General features: G+C 44.8%; 1 protein-coding gene across 1 annotated transcript in view; it reads right to left on the bottom strand.

The window, feature by feature from the left end:
* MORC3 (MORC family CW-type zinc finger 3) overlaps positions 1 to 14,846 on the bottom strand; it is a 44,615-nt gene extending 29,769 nt beyond the window's left edge. Inside the window, exons 1-2 of the mRNA XM_060406538.1 lie at positions 14,782 to 14,846; positions 47 to 119 (exon numbers count right to left, since the gene is read on the bottom strand). Of these exons, the coding sequence (XP_060262521.1) occupies positions 47 to 119; positions 14,782 to 14,820 (112 nt within the window). The 5' untranslated portion in view covers positions 14,821 to 14,846. The remainder of the gene's footprint in view (positions 1 to 46; positions 120 to 14,781) is intronic.
* Between the last annotated feature and the right edge of the window lie 4,260 nt (positions 14,847 to 19,106).

Below are 19,106 nucleotides of genomic sequence, written 5' to 3'. Positions count from 1 at the left end.
TTCAACTGCCAGCAACAGATTATATATGAAACATCAATTTACTTACCTATTAATTCAGCAACTGCACTAAATGGCCAAGTGTGACTTGTAGAATTTGTATGTAAAAACTTCGGGCAAAGCTGAAACAAACCAATGATTCATGTAAATTAATTAAGGTCTCACTTTTGCAAATAGAAGCCAAAATAATCTTTCGTCACAGTATTAACACCAAGATCAAGCAAAAAGGACTTAACTGCTTGTGCCAGGAGATACCTGGAAGATAAAACCCATATTAGATTCCTGGAAAATGAGGCTGAAAATCAGCCAGTTTCTCATTAAGATGGGTGGCAAACCCCTTGCCTCTTTGTGCCCACCAATCCAGAGTCGTATCAGAAAGGACCCAATGCCAAGATGCTCCACCCTGCTGGAGCTGCCTCAAAACTGAGAGCATTAGTTGCTCAGGTGTGTCCCATCTCTGAGATCCCGTGGGCCCACCAGGCTCCTTTGTCTATGGGATTCTCCAGGCACGAATACTGGAGTAGACTGCCATGTCCTCCTCCAGGGGATCTTCCAGATCCAGGGATCGAACCTGCATTTCTAACGTCTCTTGCATTGACAGGTGGGTTCTTTACCACTAGAGCCACCTCAAAATTACCATGAGATAAAACTAAGACTTTGTCAAAGGGATGTTTTCGCCTTTTGTGCATTAGGCTTAATAAACATATCTATAAAGTCCTCAAACAATGCCAAGTAACAACTCAAATGCAACAAACCTCCTTGACTTCCAGAGATTTTGTCTGATTCATCGTAATAAAGGATGGAAGAGTATGTTAATCATACAGGGCACTCCCTTAATCCTGAGTAATGCAGATTTCAAATGTGTAAAAATGTACAAATGGTTCAAAAAGGCTGAGGCTTGGATATTTCAATACGCTGAGAATTTTCATGAAATGAGGACTTTTCTGTGTTCATTTTGAACAGATTATCTCATATTTAAGGAAGCAAAAGAGGCAATTTAAGTGTTTCATGTAAAGAGCCTAGAGATATGACTATAACCAAACATTTGTAGTGTTCAGCTGCTCCCACAAGATGTCAGAAAAAGCTCTGCTTTTCCTCTGTCCACCCTCAGTTTTAGACCATCCTCAAGCATGTTTACCATCAGGTTGAATTACACATGTGAAAAAAGGTATTCTGTGCAAGAGTGGTTTGCAAACTGGAGTATATGGAATTACGACTTTCTACAGCATTTATCTACGTAATAACGGAGTATAAGGAATTCCAGAACTTTCTAAAGCAGAGTTTTTATAAAGAAAATCAATTTCCAGACCATCATCTTCTACAAGAACCCTCCTGTCAATTAGTCCACCTGAGTCCTATCCTAGCCCCTCCTCTTGTGCAAGCATCACTTCTCCATTTATGAAAGAACACTCCTCAGCCAACCGAGATCCTGCTATGGGGGATGGTCTTGGGGTGTCAGCTACCAAAGGAGAGAATGACTGATCAACACCAGTACCCGTAGAAGAGTTTGTCTTTGTTCTCTATTTTATGAATTTGTTAGGTGTGATGTCTGGAGTTAGAAATTGGGTATTCTGCAGCAGATGCAGGTTTAATCCCTAGGTTGGGAGGATCCCTTGGAGTAGGAAATGGCAACAATTCCAGTACGCTTGCCTAGAAAATCCCATGGACAGAGGAGCCCAGCAGGCTACAGTCCACAGGTTCAGCCAGACACAACTGGGCACAAATGACACAGGGGTGAAGTCTGGAGTTAGAAACTAGGTATTTAGGCCCCTGTTTAATAGTTTTAGAATATCTGGCAGACTGTGTGCAGATTGTCAACTTTCATTTAGTGACTTCATTCTATACACCACTTCCAAAACATGGTACACAATGTTTCCTGGGTAAGAGTCCCAGGGGAACAAAGCAAAGAAGGCATCGGTGAGAAATGATGAACGATAAATAGTGGCTTTTAGTGTATTTAAACACAAGCATTATGTATCAGTTCAGTTCAGTCGCTCAGTCGTGTCCGACTCTTTGTGACCCCATGAATCGCAGCACGCCAGGCCTCCCTGTCCATCACCATCTCCCGGAGTTCACTCAGACTCACGTCCATCGAGTCCGTGATGCCATCCAGCCATCTCATCCTTGGTCGTCCCCTTCTCCTGCCCCCAAGCCCTCCCAGCATCAGAGTCTTTTCCAATGAGTCAACTCTTCACATGAGGTGGCCAAAGTACTGGAGTTTCAGCTTTAGCATCATTCCTTCCAAAGAAATCCCAGGGCTGATCTTCTTCAGAATGGACTGGTTGGATCTCCTTGCAGTCCAAGGGACTCTCAAGAGTCTTCTCCAACATCACAGTTCAAAAGCATCAATTCTTTGGCGCTCAGCCTTCTTCACAGTCCAACTCTCACATCCATACATGACCATAGGAAAAACCATAGCCTTGACTAGACGGACCTTAGTCGGCAAAGTAATGTCTCTGCTTTTCAATATGCTATCTAGGTTGGTCATAACTTTTCTTCCAAGGAGTAAGCGTCTTTTAATTTCATGGCTGCAGTCACCATCTGCAGTGATTTTGGAGCCCAAAAAAATAGTCTGACATTGTTTCCACTGTTTCCCATCTATTTCCCATGAAGTGATGGGACCGGATGCCATGATCTTCGTTTTCTGAATGTTGAGCTTTAGACCAACTTTTTCACTCTCCACTTTCACTTTCATCAAGAGGCTTTTTAGTTCCTCTTCACTTTCTGCCATAAGGGTGGTGTCATCTGCATATCTGAGGTTATTGATATTTCTCCCGGCAATCTTGATTCCAGCTTGTGTTTCTTCCAGTCCAGCGTTTCTCATGATGTTCTCTGCATATAAGTTAAATATTGCATAGGAACCTGGAATGTCAGGTCCATGAATCAAGGCAAATTGAAAGTGGTCAAACAAGAGATGGCAAGAGTGAACGTCGACATTCTAGGAATCAGCAAACTAAAATGGACTGGAATAGGTGAATTTAACTCAGATGACCATTATATCTACTACTGTGGGCAGGAATCCCTCAGAAGAAATGGAGTAGCCATCATGGTCAACAAGAGAGTCCGAAATGCAGTATTTGGATGCAATCTCAAAAATGACAGAATGATCTCTGTTCATCTCCAAGGCAAATCATTCAATATCACAGTTATCCAAGTCTATGCCCCAACCAGTAATGCTGAAGAAGCTGAAGTTGAACGGTTTTATGAAGACCTACAAGACCTTTTAGAACTAACACCCAAAAAAGAAGCATTATGTATAGGTATTATTAATTCTCATCTCTAAAACAATTAGCTGGAAAGAAAAACTCCCTAGAACAGCCAACACACACACACACACACACACACCCACACCAGACAGACTATGGAGTATCTGATCACACACATACACACAGGTCATATACACTGATCACACACACACACACAGCCCTATAGAGTATCTTTAACTAGACGCGTGATCCTGATCTCACACACACAGCCTCTGGAGTATCTTTAACTAGATGTATGATCCTGATCCCAGGTAAGCAATTGAACCTTCTGTGCCTCAGGTTTTATCGTCTGTGAAAATGAGGATGATAATAACAGCAGCTTACCAAGATGTTAGAAGAATTAAACAATTTAATATTTGTAAATACTCAGAAGAACACCTGGGACATAATAAGCATTATAAGTGTGTGTTGTCTTTTTTTTTTTTAAGGTAAGCATATCTTTAAAGTCCCAGGTGGCACAGTGGTAAAGAATCCCAATGCCAATGCAGGAGATGCAAGAGACATGGGCTCAATTCCTGGGTCAGGAAGATTCTCCTGGAGTAGGAAATGGCAACCCATTTCAGTACTCTTGCCTGGAAAATTCTTTGGAATGAGGAGCTTGGTGGGCTACAGTCCATGGGGTCGCAAAGAGTTGGACACGACTGAGCAACTATGAATGAACTATGAACATACCTTTAAAGGCACAACTGAGCTCACATATAAATAAAGAAAACACTCAAGGGCCTCAAGTCAAGAAGAAATTAAAAACAAAAATAAGATTTGAAAATAGGGATACCCTAGGGACTAGAGTGGGGTGCTTAACTGGAATATAAAGGTTTCCATTTTAATGGTGACTGTGGATTGGAAATGTGGCAGAGAAGCATGTACTTGAAGGTAGCTGCCCCCTCCTACCTCAATACAAAGGCGGGCAGGGGAAATATGCTCAATGAGAAGCTTGTCTGTTTCCGTCTGCAGTCAAGGTTAAAAGAAAAAAGTGTACCATGAAGTTCTGTAAAGAGGCGCGTCTTTACTTGGGTTAAGTGTTTCAATTTAACCTGCAGAACCACTGTGGAGACACAGCCTCAACCGGACTGCACATGATTCTCTGGGGTCATTCAGTTCAGTTCAGTTGCTCAGTCGTGTCCGACTCTTTGCGACCTCATGAATCACAGCACGCCAGGCCTCCCTGTCCATCACCAACTCCCGGAGTTCACTCAGACTCACGTCCATTACTTGGGGAATACTTGAGTACACAATCTAAAATAATCTAAAATAATTGTTTAAGGAAACAATCCACCAGGAGAAAATGTTTTCAGACAAGACACAGTAGTCTTAGTGTACCCCCAACTTCAACACTGGGTAAAAGAAATATCAGCCTATAAAACTGCTCCTGCTGCTGCAGCTCGCTCAGTTGTGTCCGACTCTGTGAGACGCCAGGGATTGTAGCCTGCCAGGCTCCTCTGTCCATGGGATTTTCTAGGCATGAGTACTGGAGTGGGTTGCCATGCCCTCCTCCAGGGGATCTTCCCAACCCAGGGATCGAACCTGGGTCTCCTGCATTGCAGACAGATTCTTTACCACTGAGCCACCAGGGAAGCCGTATAAAATAAGAATCCCTTGAAATAGCTAGACCTTTAAAAAGTAAGACTCCCCTCCAAAAAACACACAAAAAGGAGATGCAATGAAGACCATATAGATATTTTAAAGAATCAACAGAATTTTTAGAATCAACAGCATTTTTAGAATCAACAAATGGCCCCAGATTTTAAAAATCCTTTAAATATAAGACTTTGAATGTGGACGCCTGAACACAGGAGTGTTTACCTCGGCTCCCTCTTGGAGCTGCTATCTAATGAAGGAAAAGGGGTGGGGGGCATAAACCCAGGAGAACAAAAAGAACCAAAGCAGCGATTAAAAATAGTGGACAAAATAGCAGCTTGGAGACTGGGAAGTACAGAGTAGTGACAACTGCTTCAATATCCTGGAAAGAGCGAAACCCAAAGCCTGCAGGAGATGGGAAAACCAACAAGAAGTAGGTCAGAAACCCTGGCAATCCCAGGAAGACTTAAGAAATAAGACTTGCTCCTTTGAAGTCAAAGATACTAGATGTCATATGAAAAATGGGAAAGGCTGAAAGTATTTAAAGAAGAAAGATTCCCAGATCCTTTTACCCTGAGCAAGTCCTTCAACTACACTCGGCAAACCATGGGAAGACAAGAGGTCTGTTCTCTGGAGAAACTGATGGCCGTGGACTCGGAGACAAGTGGAAATAGGTGGGTAAAAGCAAGCCAGGCAACAGGCCAGAATAAATGCTCAAAGGATTTCCACAAGGGTGTAATGACCATTGAATGAGGAAAAGACAGTTTTGCAACAAACAGTGCTGGGAAACCCTGATATTCGTAAAAGAATCAAGTTGTACCCCGTTGTTGCTCAGTCACTAAGTCGCCTCTGACTCCTCGCGACCCCATGGACTCTAGCATGCCAGGCTTCCCCATCCTCCACTATTTCCCAGAGTTTGCTCAAGTTCATGTCCACTGTGCCGATGATGCCATCCAACTACCTCATCCTTTGCCACCCTCTTCTCCTTCTGCCTTCAACCCCCTTCATGGATCATACCCCTGTCATGGTGAAGGGGCTTACATAATAAAGCTACGAGTCATGCTGTGGAGGGTCACCCAAAGCAGACGGGTCATAGAGGACAGTTCTGACAAAACATAATCCACTGGAGGAGGGAATGGCAAACCACTCCAGTGTTCTTGCCACAAGAACCCCCTGAACAGTACAAAAAGTCATACCCTTCCCCTACACCATAAACAAAAATTAACTCAAAATGAATCAAAGGCCTGACCTTCAGAGCTGAAACGCTAGAATCTTTAGAAGAAAACATAGAGGAAACATTTTATGACATCGGGTTTGGCAATGATTTTGACATGTCACCAAAAGCACAAGAAACCAAAGAAAAAAGAACCTGAATTGTACTAAAATTTAAAACTTCTCTACATCAAGTGACACATTCTATAGAGTGAAAAGGCAACCTACAGAAGAGGGGCAAAAACCCAGCAGAGCAAGTAATATGCAAAATATATAAAGAATTCTCACAACTCAAGAAGAAGACGATAAACAGATTTAAAAATGGGTAAAGGACTCAAGACATTTCTCCAAAGATGCTCAACATCTCTAATCATTAAGGAAATGAAAATCAAAACTACAGTGAGATAGTACCTTACACTCAAAGGCACAACCATTATTAACAACAACAACAAAACCCCACAACAACAAAAACAGAAAATAACAAGTATTGGAGAGGCTGTAAAGCCACTGGAATCCCTGTGCACCCAACCACAGGACTAGAAAAGGTCAGTTTTCATTCCAATCCCAAAGAAAGGCAATGTCAAAGAATGTTCAAACTACTGCATAATTGCACTCATCTCACAAGCTAGCAAAGTAATACTCAAAATTCTCCAAGCCAGGTTTCAATAGCACATTAACTGTGAACTCCCAGATACTCAAGCTGGATTTAGAAAAGGCAGAAGAACCAGAGATCCAATTGCCAACATCCACTGGATCACAGAAAAACAAAGGAATTCCAGAGAAACATCTGCTTCATTGACTATGTGAAAGCCTTTGTGTGGGTTACAACAAACTGTGGAAAATTCTTAAACAGATGGGAATATCAGACAGACCATCTTACCTGCCTCCTGAGAAATCTGTATGCAGGTCAAGAAGCAACAGTTAGAACAAGACATAGAACAGACTGGTTATTGGGAAAAGAGCATGTCATGTAAAATACCAGGCTGGATAACTCACAAGCTGGAATCACAATTGCCAGGAGATACACCAACAACCTCAAACATGCAGATGATACCATTCTAACACAGAAAGCGAGAACTAAAGAGCCTCTTGCTGAGGTGAAAGAGGAGAGCAAAAAAGCTGGCTTAAAACTCAACATTCAAAAAACTAAAATCATGGCATGTAGTCACATCACTTCATGGCAGATAGGGAAACAATGGAAACAGAGACAACTTTATTTTCTTGGGCTCCAAAATCACTGCAGGCGGTGACTGCAGCCATGAAATTAAAAGACGCTTGCTCCTTAGAAGAAAAGCTATGACAAACCTAGCTTTGCAACCCCATGGACTGTAGCACACCAGGATTCCCTATCCTCCACTATTTCCCAGAGTTTGCGTATTAAAAAGCAGAGACATCACTCTGCTGACAAAAATCTGAATAGTCAAAGCTATAGCTTTTCTAGTAGTCGTGTACAGATGTGAGAATTGGACCAAACAGAAGGCTGAGTGCCAAAGAATTCATGGTTTTGAAGTGTGGTATTGAGAAGACTCTTTGAGAGTCCCTTGGAGAGCAAGGAATCAAACCAGTCAATCCTAAAGAAAATCAACCCTGAATATTCACTGGAACGACTGAAGCTGAAACTCCAATACTTTGGCCACCTGATGAGCAGAGCCGACTCACTGGAAAAGACCCTGATGCCAGGAAAGATTAAGGGCAGGAGAAGGAGACGACAGAAGGTTTAGACAGTTGGATGGCATTACCAACTCAGTGGACATGAGTGTGAATAAACTCCGGGAGATAGTGAAGGACAGGGAAACCTGGTATGCTTCAGTCTATGGAGTCAAAAAGAGTCGGACATGACTTACCCAACTAAACAACAAAAATGGTGAAGCTAGCGTGGAAAACAATATGGAGGGTCCTCAAAAAACTAAATGTAGATTTACCATATGATGTAGGAATTCTATTTTTAGGTATAAACTGAAAAGAACTGACAGCAGGGTCTTTTTCCCCTTAACTGAAATAGAGTTGATTTACAATGCTGCGATAGTCTCAGGTGTACAGCAAGGTGATTCAGTCTTATATGTACTTCAAAGTGATTCTACATATACACACACACACACACACACACACACACACACTTTTTCAGACTCTTCTCCAGTATCGTTTATTATAAGATGTTACATATAGCTCCCTGCGCTGCTATACAGTAGGTAGGTCCTTACTACTGATTTTGTGTACAGTAGTGAGGAGGGTCCTTAAGAGGTATCTGCACACCTGTCATCAGAGCAGCATTACCCTAACAGCCAAAGTGAAAGCAACACAAATACCGACTGATGCACAAATGAACAAATGTGGCACATCTGAATATACAGCGGAATGTTAATTATTCAGCCTCAAAAGGGAAGGAAAATTTAGCACACGCTACAGTATGCATGAACCTCGAGGACGTTATGCTGAGTGGAATAAGTTAACCACAAAGAGACAAATGATGTATGATTCCACTTATATGATGTACCCACAGATGTCACATTCATAGAAGGTAAAACGGTGGCTGCCAGGAGCTGGTGGAAAGTGGAACGAAGAGTTATTTTTTCATGGGTTCAGAGTTTTAGTTTTCCAAGATGAAGGGTTCTGGAGATTGGCTGTACAATGCGAACGTATATAACGCTACTGAGCTGCACGTTTAAAATGTTTCAGTTCAGTTCAGTCGCTCAGTCCTGTCTGACTCTTCGAGTCCGTGATGCCATCCAGCCATCTCATCCTCCGTCGTCCCCTTTTCCTCCTGCCCCCAATCCCTCCCAACATCAGAGTCTTTTCCAATGAGTCAACTCTTCGCACGAGGTGGCCAAAGTACTGGAGTTTCAGCTTTAGCATCATTCCTTCCAAAGAACATCCAGGGCTGATGTCCTTTAGAATGGTTAGGACAGTAAATTTTATGTTATGTGTATTTTACCACAATAATAAACAAATAAAAACCAAGTGAGCAAACTGAACAACATAACACTCCTATCTCCTGTCCCCTGCTGAGCTACCTGAAGAGCTAGCAGCCAGGATTACCTATGCCATGGCGGAGACCAGATGCGGAATTCCCTCTGGAAAAAAGGAATGATTTCTAAACTTTTTATCTGGTTCTTTTACAACTGTACCATGCCACTCTGGACAGCATTTTCCCCTCTCACTTAAAAAAAAATTATTTTAAAAGTTATTTTATTGTTGTTTAGTCACTAAGTCATGTCCGACAATAATGGCACCCCACTCCAGTACTCTTGCCTGGAAAATTCCATGGACGGAAGAGCCTGGTAGGCTGCAGTCCATGGGGTCACTGATGGTCGGACACGACTGAGCAACTTCACTTTCACTTTTCACTTTCATGCATTGGAGAAGGAAATGGCAACCCACTCCAGTATTCTTGTCTGGAGAATCCCAGGGACGGCGAAGCCTGGTGGACTGCCATCTCTGGGGTAGCAGAGTCGGACACGACTGAAGTGACTTAGCAGCAGCAGCAGACTGTAGCCCACTAGGGTCCTGGGTCCATGGAATTCTCCATGCAAGACTACTGGAGTAGGTTGCCATTTCCTTCTCCATGGGATCTTCCTGACCCAGGGATCAAACCCAGGTCTCCTGCACTGGTGCGCAATTGCTCAGTCATATCTGAATCTCTGCAACACAATGGAGTGAGTTGCCATTTCCTACTGCTGGGATCTTCCTGACCCAGGGATAGAACCCAAATCTCCTAAGCCACGTGGGGAGACAGATTTGGGGAATGATAATTCCTTGCTTTTTGACTGCTGCGCCCCCTCACCCCGTCCCGTTGTCCTACTGAACTCCTGCATTGGTAGGTGGATTCATTATCACTGAGCCACCAGGGAAGCCCCAAAGTTATTCTAAACATCCTTATTTTCTAGTCTAACATTTTTATTCTCTAGGAACAACAGATTCTGACACAGAGTACCTCAACGACAACCTGGCTCTTCCTACCTGATCACCCAATACTGAAACTCACCAAAGGACAAGCTCTATTCAGGTATGAACATCCAGCTTTTAGTGTCTCATCTGGAAATATAAGCACACTTGAGAATGTGTAAAATTAGAATGAAAAAACAACACACAGTAAAAAGAACATAAAGAAGACAGAGGCAATGCAGTGAACAAAAGAAAACTTCAAAAACACTATGAATAATACAGCCAGTGACAAGAACAAATATTTTGTCGAGTTTTTTAAAGATTTTCGGAGAACAAGACAATGTTTCTAATAATTAAATACATGGTAAAAGGTAGGAAATCAAATGGAGAAAATGTTTTTAAAGATATTCGGAGAACAAGACAATGTTTCTCATAATTAAATACATGGTAAAAGGTAGGAGATCAAATGGGGAAAATCTCCCCAAAAGAAAAGAAAAAGCATTGAGAAGGAAAACAGAAGATGAACAAAAACAGAAAAACAGATGGGAAATTGCTGTCAACAATCTGAGAAAATTTCCCTGATGTTATTACAGGTTTCTAGCCTAAGTACTAGAACAATGTACTGCATGTGTGCTTAGTCACGCAGTTGTGTCCAACTCCTTGAGACCCCATAGACTGCAGCCCAGCCAGCTCCTCTGTCCATGGGGATTCTCCAGGCAAGAATCCTGGAGTGGGTAGCATGCCCTTTTCCAGGGGATCTCCCCAGCCCAGGGATGGAACCCAGGTCTCCCTCACTGCAGGTGGATTCTTTACCATCTCAGTCACCAGGGGAAGCCCAGTATAATGCATAGGACTCTATTAAACAATAAAGCATGCCTTGAAAACTCTGACAAGAAATCACTTCCAATCTAGAATTACAAGCCCCGCCAAATTATATGTAAAGAAAGAGCAAGGATAGCATAAACATATTTCCAAGAAAAGGCACATAAATGTTCTTCCCGTGTACTCTGTTCTCAAGAAGCTACACCTGTTTTTGGAAAAATGGATAGGCTTCACTGTTAACAGTAACAGAGACAGTAAATGTTTACTGACTATTTACGGCATGCAGAGGACCGTTATAAGACTTTTATGTGTATTGGTTCAGTTAATTTTTAAAGCAGCCCTTTTAGGTGGTAAGATGATTATTCTCTCTTCAGGTCACACATTCAGTTATGTCAGACTTTGAACCCAGGCACATGGGCTCCAGAACCCACGTTCTCAGTCACTAAGCTACTGCTGGTGGCCAAGAGAAAACCCCAGAAGAGGAATATGTGATGGGAAGGAAAAACAAAGAAAAGGGGAAGGAAATGTCCATAAAAATGATAAACGGAAGTCCCCAACTCACAACTAAGCCAGCAAAAATGACAAAATTTGGGTGTACTCGAACACATCTGGAAAAGATTTTCCAGTTGTCTGAAAGTTTGGATGAAAGAGTAATCAGTACAGAGAAAAACTAAGCAAACAAATACAAATCAATTACTAACTTCAAGGAAAACACAAAGCTATACAGCAAAGAAAAAGCAATCATAGTTTTGGCTGGCTCATTTCTGAATAACGCTAAGAGTGATAATAAATCATATGGTAATTCAACCAAAAGAAAAAGTGAACTGAAGAGTGTGCATATGTGTCACTTAAATCTATAGCAGGATTTCTGGAAAACAACAAAATGGTATCAACATTTACTTAGAATCATGGAGGCAAAAAGCAAAAACTTAAGTTTCTGTCACTCTGCATTCCATTTCAGAATTTACAGAGCTAATGATTTTTTAAAATTTGCACACATTATGGGTCACTTTATGTTCTATGATTTTTGACAAACCCATAAACAACATCTGAGAGCTATACCAAAGGGATGATCAAACCTTCAAAAATGAAACTATTTATGGCAACTGAAATATCTATTTCACATAATTTTCATGTTACGAACATTAGTCTTTGATCTTTTTTTCCCCAAACATTTAAGGATCTTGTAGCCATACAAAAACAGGTGGCAGGCTGGATTTGGCCCATAAACTGCAGTTTGCCAACTCCTGTCCTAAAGCAACAGACCACTTGGAATACAGTCCAGAAGCTGCAGATAGGAGATTTCCATCACTGAGCTTCAAAACAGTCCGTATTACCCATAAAACAAAGATGTAGCACATGGACAGCTGCTACACCCAGAGAACCAGCTAACCACAGGGCCAGTCTCTCAAGATGGTATTGACCCGTATCTTTGCTCTCTTTGTCTTCTCAATCCTGAAGACAGAGACAGCAACTTGGGAGGGGCTGGGGAGTGGGGAAGAGAATCAAAGTGCAGAAACAGCAAGGGAAAGGAAAAAAACCCAAAAACAACCCAGTTCACTTTTCCTCACCAGTTTTCTGGACCAAAATTTGGCCCAATCTGAGGGGAAGGAGCGAGCTTTAAACTGAAGAAGAGCTTCTCAAGTAATTTAACAATGCTAAAGTGCTTAGTCAGTCAGTCGTGTCCCGCTCTTTTGAGATCCTATGGACCATAGCCCTCAGGCTACATTCATGGGGATTCTCCAGGCAAGAATAACTGGAGTGGGTTGCCAAGCCCTCCTCCAGGGGTTCTTCCCAGCCCGGGGATCGGGGATCGAACCCAGGTCTCCAGCATTGCAGGTGGATTCTTTACCATCTGAACCACCGGGGAAGCCCGGTGATTAAACAGTGAAAGTGTAAGTGAAGTCTCTCAGTCGTGTCCGACTCTTTGTCACCCCATGGACTGTAGCCTGCCAGGCTCCTCCGTCCATGAGATTTTCCAGGCAAGAATACTGGCTGCTGCTACTGCTGCCAAGTCACTTCAGAATACTGGAGTGGGTTGCCATTTCCTTCTCCAGAGGATCCTCCCGACCCAGGGATCAAACCCAGGTCTCCCGCACTGCAGACAGGCTCTTTACTGTCTGAGCCACCAGGGAAGCCCAGATTAAACAATACCTGAGTCTAACTGGTGGAGAAGGCAATGGCAACCCACTCCAGTACTCTTGCCTGGAAAATCCCATGGATGGAGGAGCCTGGAAGGCTGCAGTCCATGGGGTTGCTAAGAGTCGGACATGACTGAGTGACTTCACTTTCACTTTTCACTTTCATGCATCAGAGAAGGAAATGGCAACCCACTCCAGCGTTCTTGCCTGGAGGATCCTGGGGACGTGGGAACCTGGTGGGCTGCCATCTATGCGGTCGCACAGGGTTGGACACGACTGAAGCGACTTAGCAGCAGCAGCAGCAGCAGCAGAGGCTAACTGGAAATCACTAGGATATGCCCAGATTCACTCAGGTTAATTAGCAACAATGTCTAAGGCCAGCATTAAGAAAGAATAAAATTGCTCTCTGTATTCCATCTACTTAATACAAGCTCATTCAATAAACCACTTAGGAACCCAGAAGCATCTATTAAAGATATGTAAAGAATGCTCATAAACCAATTAAAAGTTCCCCTCAAAAGAAACAGAGAATAGAAACACGGGCATGGAACATGAAGGGCTTTTTTTCTTTTTCTTTTTAGGAAGGTTTCTTTTAACCCAAAATCAAAAGGGTGAATGAAGTGTGACAAACTTTCAGCTTCTCAGTCAAACGTAAAGTGAAATTTTACACTAATCAGGAAAAAATGTTAAAAGTCAGATGATAGCAGGGGTCTGTTAGGAATCTCGCCAAATGAAAGTCAAAAGGCAAAAATACCATTTTAAAGCAATCGTATTACCATTCGAATGATGAGACTGGCACAGCCATTCTCTGGCCTGAGCAAACACCCTGACGAGAAGGGGTATATTTTTGCATAACAAGGCAAACTTTTTCAGGAGAATCGGGTAGGGAGAGCAAGCCCACACTCTTGAGGCAGAGAAATTTTAATTTATTGTGACTGCTCCCTTCGGAAAAAAAAAAAAAAAAAAAAAGACGCACAGGTACAAAACACGCTCAAGATTTCCAAGAGGCCGAGATGCTCCGGAACGAGACACCGCCAGGAGACAAGACGGGGCAAACCGCAGAGCTCGGTGACCACCTAGGAGAGATCTGGGCTCCCGTTGGATGAAGCGGAGGGAAGTCGCTCAGTCGTGTCCGACTCTTGGCGACCCCGTGGGCTGTACAGCCTACGAGGCTCCTCCGTCCATGGGATTTCCCAGGCAGGAGTACTGGACTGGGTTGCCATTCCCTTTCTCCAGGGGAATCTTCCCCACCCAGGGATCGAACCCGGGCCTCCTGCATTGCGAGCGGACGCTCTGACAGTCTCAGCCACCCAGGGAAGCAGGAGGGAAGGCGGCAGGAATTGAAATGAATGAGGAAGACGAGTCCCAGCTCGCAGCACCCCGGGGCCAGCCGCCAGGAGGTCAAGGCCGCGGGGCATTTCTGGCCGCCGACGGCCACTCCCCCAGCACTCCGGGACGCTCCGAGGGCCCGCGGAGGCCGGGAAAGGGTCAGGGGCCCCCGCGGGCCGAGGGGCGGGCTGGCCGCCGAGGCCTCGCCCTCGGACGACAGCTGCGGGACAAACCCGGGGAGGGAGCCAAGGAGGAGGAGCCGCCCCGCCCCGAAGCCGCGGAGGCAAAACAGAAACCCAAAGCCCAGGAAACGAAACGAGACACGGCCCGGCCCTGCCCGCCGCCGCCGCCGCCGCCGCCGCCGCCGAGCGTCTAAGCCGTCGGGAGAGAGATGGCCGCCGCCGCCTGCCCCGGCCCCGCCGCGGCCCCAAGCCGCCGCGCCGGGCCGACGAGCCGCCCCCGCCCACCGCCGGCCTCCCCCCCCCGAGCGCCTCGCTTGCCCGCCTGCCCGCCCTCCTGGGACACGGCCCGCTCCACCCCTCGCGGCTGCTCACCGCGCTGAGGCGGATCCCGCTGGGTGGCTGCGTCGCCATCTTGAGCGAGTTACAAAGCCAGGACCGGCCTCAGCCGCAATCAGACTGGGAGGTGGCTGCGGAGCGCCCGCCTACTTCCGGGGCGGGGCGCGCGTGGCTGACCCCGCCCCCCGACTTCCGCCTCCCGGCCCCTTGTAGTTGGGAGCGTAGGGCAGGTAAATTCCTAGTAGGGGTGAAGGAAGCCGGGACCGCTAGAGAGGTGGGTAGGCTTCAGGCTCCCGGCGGGAGCCTTCAGAGTAAGGCGCATACGGCCCACAGGCTTTGCCAAACAGTAATCGGTATTTTGTTGTTCACTCGCTCAGTCGTGTCCGACTCTTTACGACCCCGTGGACTGCAGCACACCAGGCCTCCCTGCTCATCACCATCTCCCGGAGTTTGCTCAAACTCATGTCCATTGAATCAGTGATGCCATCCAGCCATGTCATCCTCTGTCGTCCCCTTCTCCCGCCTTCAATCTTCCCCAACATCAGAGTCTTTTCCAATAAGTCGGCTCTTTGCATCAGGTGGCCAAAGGATTGGAGCTTCAGCTTCAGCATCAGTCCTTCCAATGAATAGTCAGGGTTGATTTTCTTTGGCATTGACTGGTTTGATTTCCTTGCAGTCCAGGGGACTCTCAAGCATATTCTCCAGCAGCACAGTTCGAAAGCATCAGTTCTTTGTGCTCAGCCTCTCACATACATACCTGACTACTGGAAAAACCGTAGCTTTGACTAGACAGACCTTTGTAGGCGCAGTAACGTCTCTTTTTTTAATATGTTGTCTAGGTTTGTAATAGCTTTTCTTCCAAGGAGCAAGCGTCTTTTAACTTCCGTCCACAGTGATTTTAGAGCCCAAGAAAATAAAATCTGTCACTGTTTCCCCATCTTTTTGCCACGAAGTGATGGGACTGGATGGCATGATCTTAGTTTTCTGAATGTTGAGTCTTAAGCCAGCTTTCTCACTCTCTTCTTTCACCTTCATCAAGGGGCTCTTTAATTCCTCTTTGCTTTCTGCCATAAGGGCGGTGTCTTCTGCATATCTGAGGTTATTGATAATTCTCCTGACTAATTGATATTAATCAGTATGGAGGCTGCAAATAATAAAGAGCTCTGGGGTCTTGGGAATTACAGCTGGGGATACACAGTTCATTTCAGTTCAGTTCAGTTGTTCAGTGGTGTCTGACTCTTTGCCACCCCATGAATCGCAGCACGCCAGGCCTCCCTGTCCATCACCAACTCCTGGAATTCCAGTGGTCATGTATGGATGTGAGAGTTGGACTGTGAAGAAAGCTGAGCACTGAGGAATCGATGCTTTTGAACTGTGGTGTTGGAGAAGACTCTTGAGAGTCCCTTGGACTGCAAGGAGATCCAATCAGTCCATTCTGAAGATCAGCCCTGGGATTTCTTTTGGAGGGAATGATGCTGAAGCTGAAACTCCAGTACTTTGGCCACCTCATGTGAAGAGCTGACTCATTGGAAAAGACTCTGATGCTGGAAGGGATTGGGGGCAGGAGGAGAAGGGGACGACAGAGGATGAGATGGCTGGATGGCATCACTGACTCAGAAGTGAGTCTGAGTGAACTCCAGGAGTTGGTGATAGGCTCTAGCAAAATAGAATGTTTGGGGAAGAGAAAGAGTCAGGGGGTTATAAAGGCAAAATCCACAAGTTTTGTTAAAGTTGTATTGCAAGAATTATGATTGACTTTGATAGTAAAAGGAAATATTTGTCCTTAAGGGATGGATTTGTCACCAGTTATTTAGGGTATGGGCCGGATAAGTGTCTTGAATTTCTGGAACCCTGTGCAAATGTTCAGGATATCTTTGTTAGATGATAAGTGGTCAAAAGGTCAGATTCAGTCTGGGCAGAGACATAAGTCACTTCCTCAGTGGCCTCTGGCTCCAGTCTGGAGAGTTCTTTTAGCAGTACAAAACTGACTCTTTTTTGATTTTCCTTTTGCAGCTTGAGGTCCCCAAGTTTGAAGACAGGTGCCATGGGTATTGGTGACCCAAAAAGATGCACTTGAAGTGCTTGACTGGGCTGGACATGAATTACACTGAAGAAAGCCGTCACATGCCCACCAGTGTCATCCTGTTGTGAAACTTTAATGAGACGAGGTGACTCAGGTGGTAAAGAATCTGCCTGCAAGACAGGAGACCTGGGTTCAAACCCTGGGTAGGACAGATCCCCTGGAGAAGAGAATGGCAATCCACTCCAGTATTCTTGCCTGGAGAATCCCATGGACGGAGAAGTCTGGTGGGCTACAGTCTATGGGGTCGCAAAGAGTTGGATATGACTGAGTGACTAATACTTAATGAGATGAAGACTTGTACTTTGGGGAAATACCCTAAAAATTATCACCCTTCATCCTGATGAAAAGAGTCCTTTCTCATATGCAGTTTAGTCCTTTTGCTCCTGCACATGTATCTATATCAGCCTTGAGCTGGGTCTTGGGCTAATTAGTAGGATATAGAAATGAATAAGTTGGGACTTCCTTGGTGGTCCAGGGGTTAAGCCTCCGAGATAACGCTGTAGGGGGTGGGAGTTCCATCCTGGGTGGAAAACTAAGATCCTGCTTGCCAGGCAGCCAAAGAAAAATGAAAGAAATGAATAAGTCAAGGGCTGTCAGATATTGCAGTTAAAGAAAGAGTTAAAAGGTTTTTCTTAAAATATTCACTGCATTTAAAAGAAAAATACTTATTTGGCTGTGCCAGGGTCTTACTTGTGGCATGTGGGATCTTTAGTCACAGCATGTGAACTGTTGGTGCAGCATGTGGGATCCAGTTCCCTGACTGGGGATGAAACCCAGGCCCCTGCACTGGGATCGCAGAGTCCTACCCACAGGACCACCAGGGAAGTCCTCATTGCATCTTTATAATTGTAAAAGAAATACATTTGCTTTGTAAAATTCAGATAATACGGAAATATGAAACATAACATTTACCCCAATCCCTTTACCGGAACATATGAATTTGGTGTACATTACTCCATATTTCAGTCCAGTTCATTCGCTCAGTCATGTCCAACTCTTTGCGACCCCATGAATCACAGCACACCAGGCCTCCCTGTCCATCACCAATTCCCGGAGTTCACTCAGACTCACGTCCATCGAGTCAGTGATGCCATTCAGCCATCTCATCCTCTGTCGTCCCCTTGTCCTGCCCCCAATCCCTCCCAGCATCAGAGTCTTTTCCAATGAGTCGACTCTTCGCATGAGGTGGCCGAAGTACTGGAGTTTCAGCTTTAGCATCATTCCTTCCAAAGAAATCCCAGGGCTGATCTCCTTCAGAATGGACTGGTTGGACCTCCTTGCAGATCTCCATATTTACTATATGCTAAATACTATTTACAGTATGGAACTAGACCTTACATTCTCCTCTGCAGCTCGTGTTTTTAATTATTTCAGTTTGAGATTTCTAAGTGCCCAAATAGTTTTGAACAAAGGAGGAAATGTTAAAAACAAATAGGACTTTCCTGGTGGTCCAGTGGTTAAGAATCTGCCTGCCAATGCAGGGGATGATCCCTGGTCCTGGAAGATCCCAAGCCATGAGACAGCTAGCCCACGTGGTGTCCTAACCCCCATGCTCTGAAATAAGAGAAGCCAAGTACTGCAATTAGAGAGTGGCCCCTGCTCACCACAAAGAGAGAAAGCCTGCACAGCAACCAAGATCCAACACAGCCAGAAATAAATAAATACAATCAAAAACAACAACAACAAAACCTGTGCTCTGTTGTCACCCTTACTATTGACCACTGGGTTCTCAACTGAAAAAAAAAAAGCACAATCTAAAAGTTGAGAATTATGTTTTATTCAATGGACATACTGAGGACTGAGGCCAAGAAGACAGCCTCTCAGACAGCTCTGAGGGACTGTTCTGAAGACGTAACGGTGGAGCTAGAATAGGGGTTTTTGCAGAACACCTAGGTAGTCAGAGTGTCAAAAGATTACAGTTAACCGACAGAGGATGAGATGGTTGGATGGAGTCACCGACTCGATGGACATGAGTTTAAGCAAGCTCTGAGAATTGGTGATGGACAGGGAAGCCTGGCGTGCTGCAGTCCATGGGGCTGCAAAGAGTCAGACACAACCGAGCGACTGAACTAAAAGAAAGCCAATCATCTCAAGTTAGTGAATTCAGTGCTTTTCTTGATATGAGAAGAGGCAAGAGTCTGGGCTTATTGAAATCAACCCTTTGATGTGCACCTTAGCTATTTAGAGCCAGTATCCTATTTTTCCCATCCTGAATCCCCTCAAGGTGGGCAGTGGCTGATGATTTGATGGCCGCAACATCCTTCCTTTACTGATACAG

The sequence above is a fragment of the Ovis aries genome, chromosome 1, assembly GCF_016772045.2.
Source record: "Ovis aries strain OAR_USU_Benz2616 breed Rambouillet chromosome 1, ARS-UI_Ramb_v3.0, whole genome shotgun sequence".
Lineage (NCBI taxonomy): Eukaryota > Metazoa > Chordata > Mammalia > Artiodactyla > Bovidae > Ovis > Ovis aries.
This window is presented reverse-complemented; position numbering and strand designations above follow the sequence as displayed.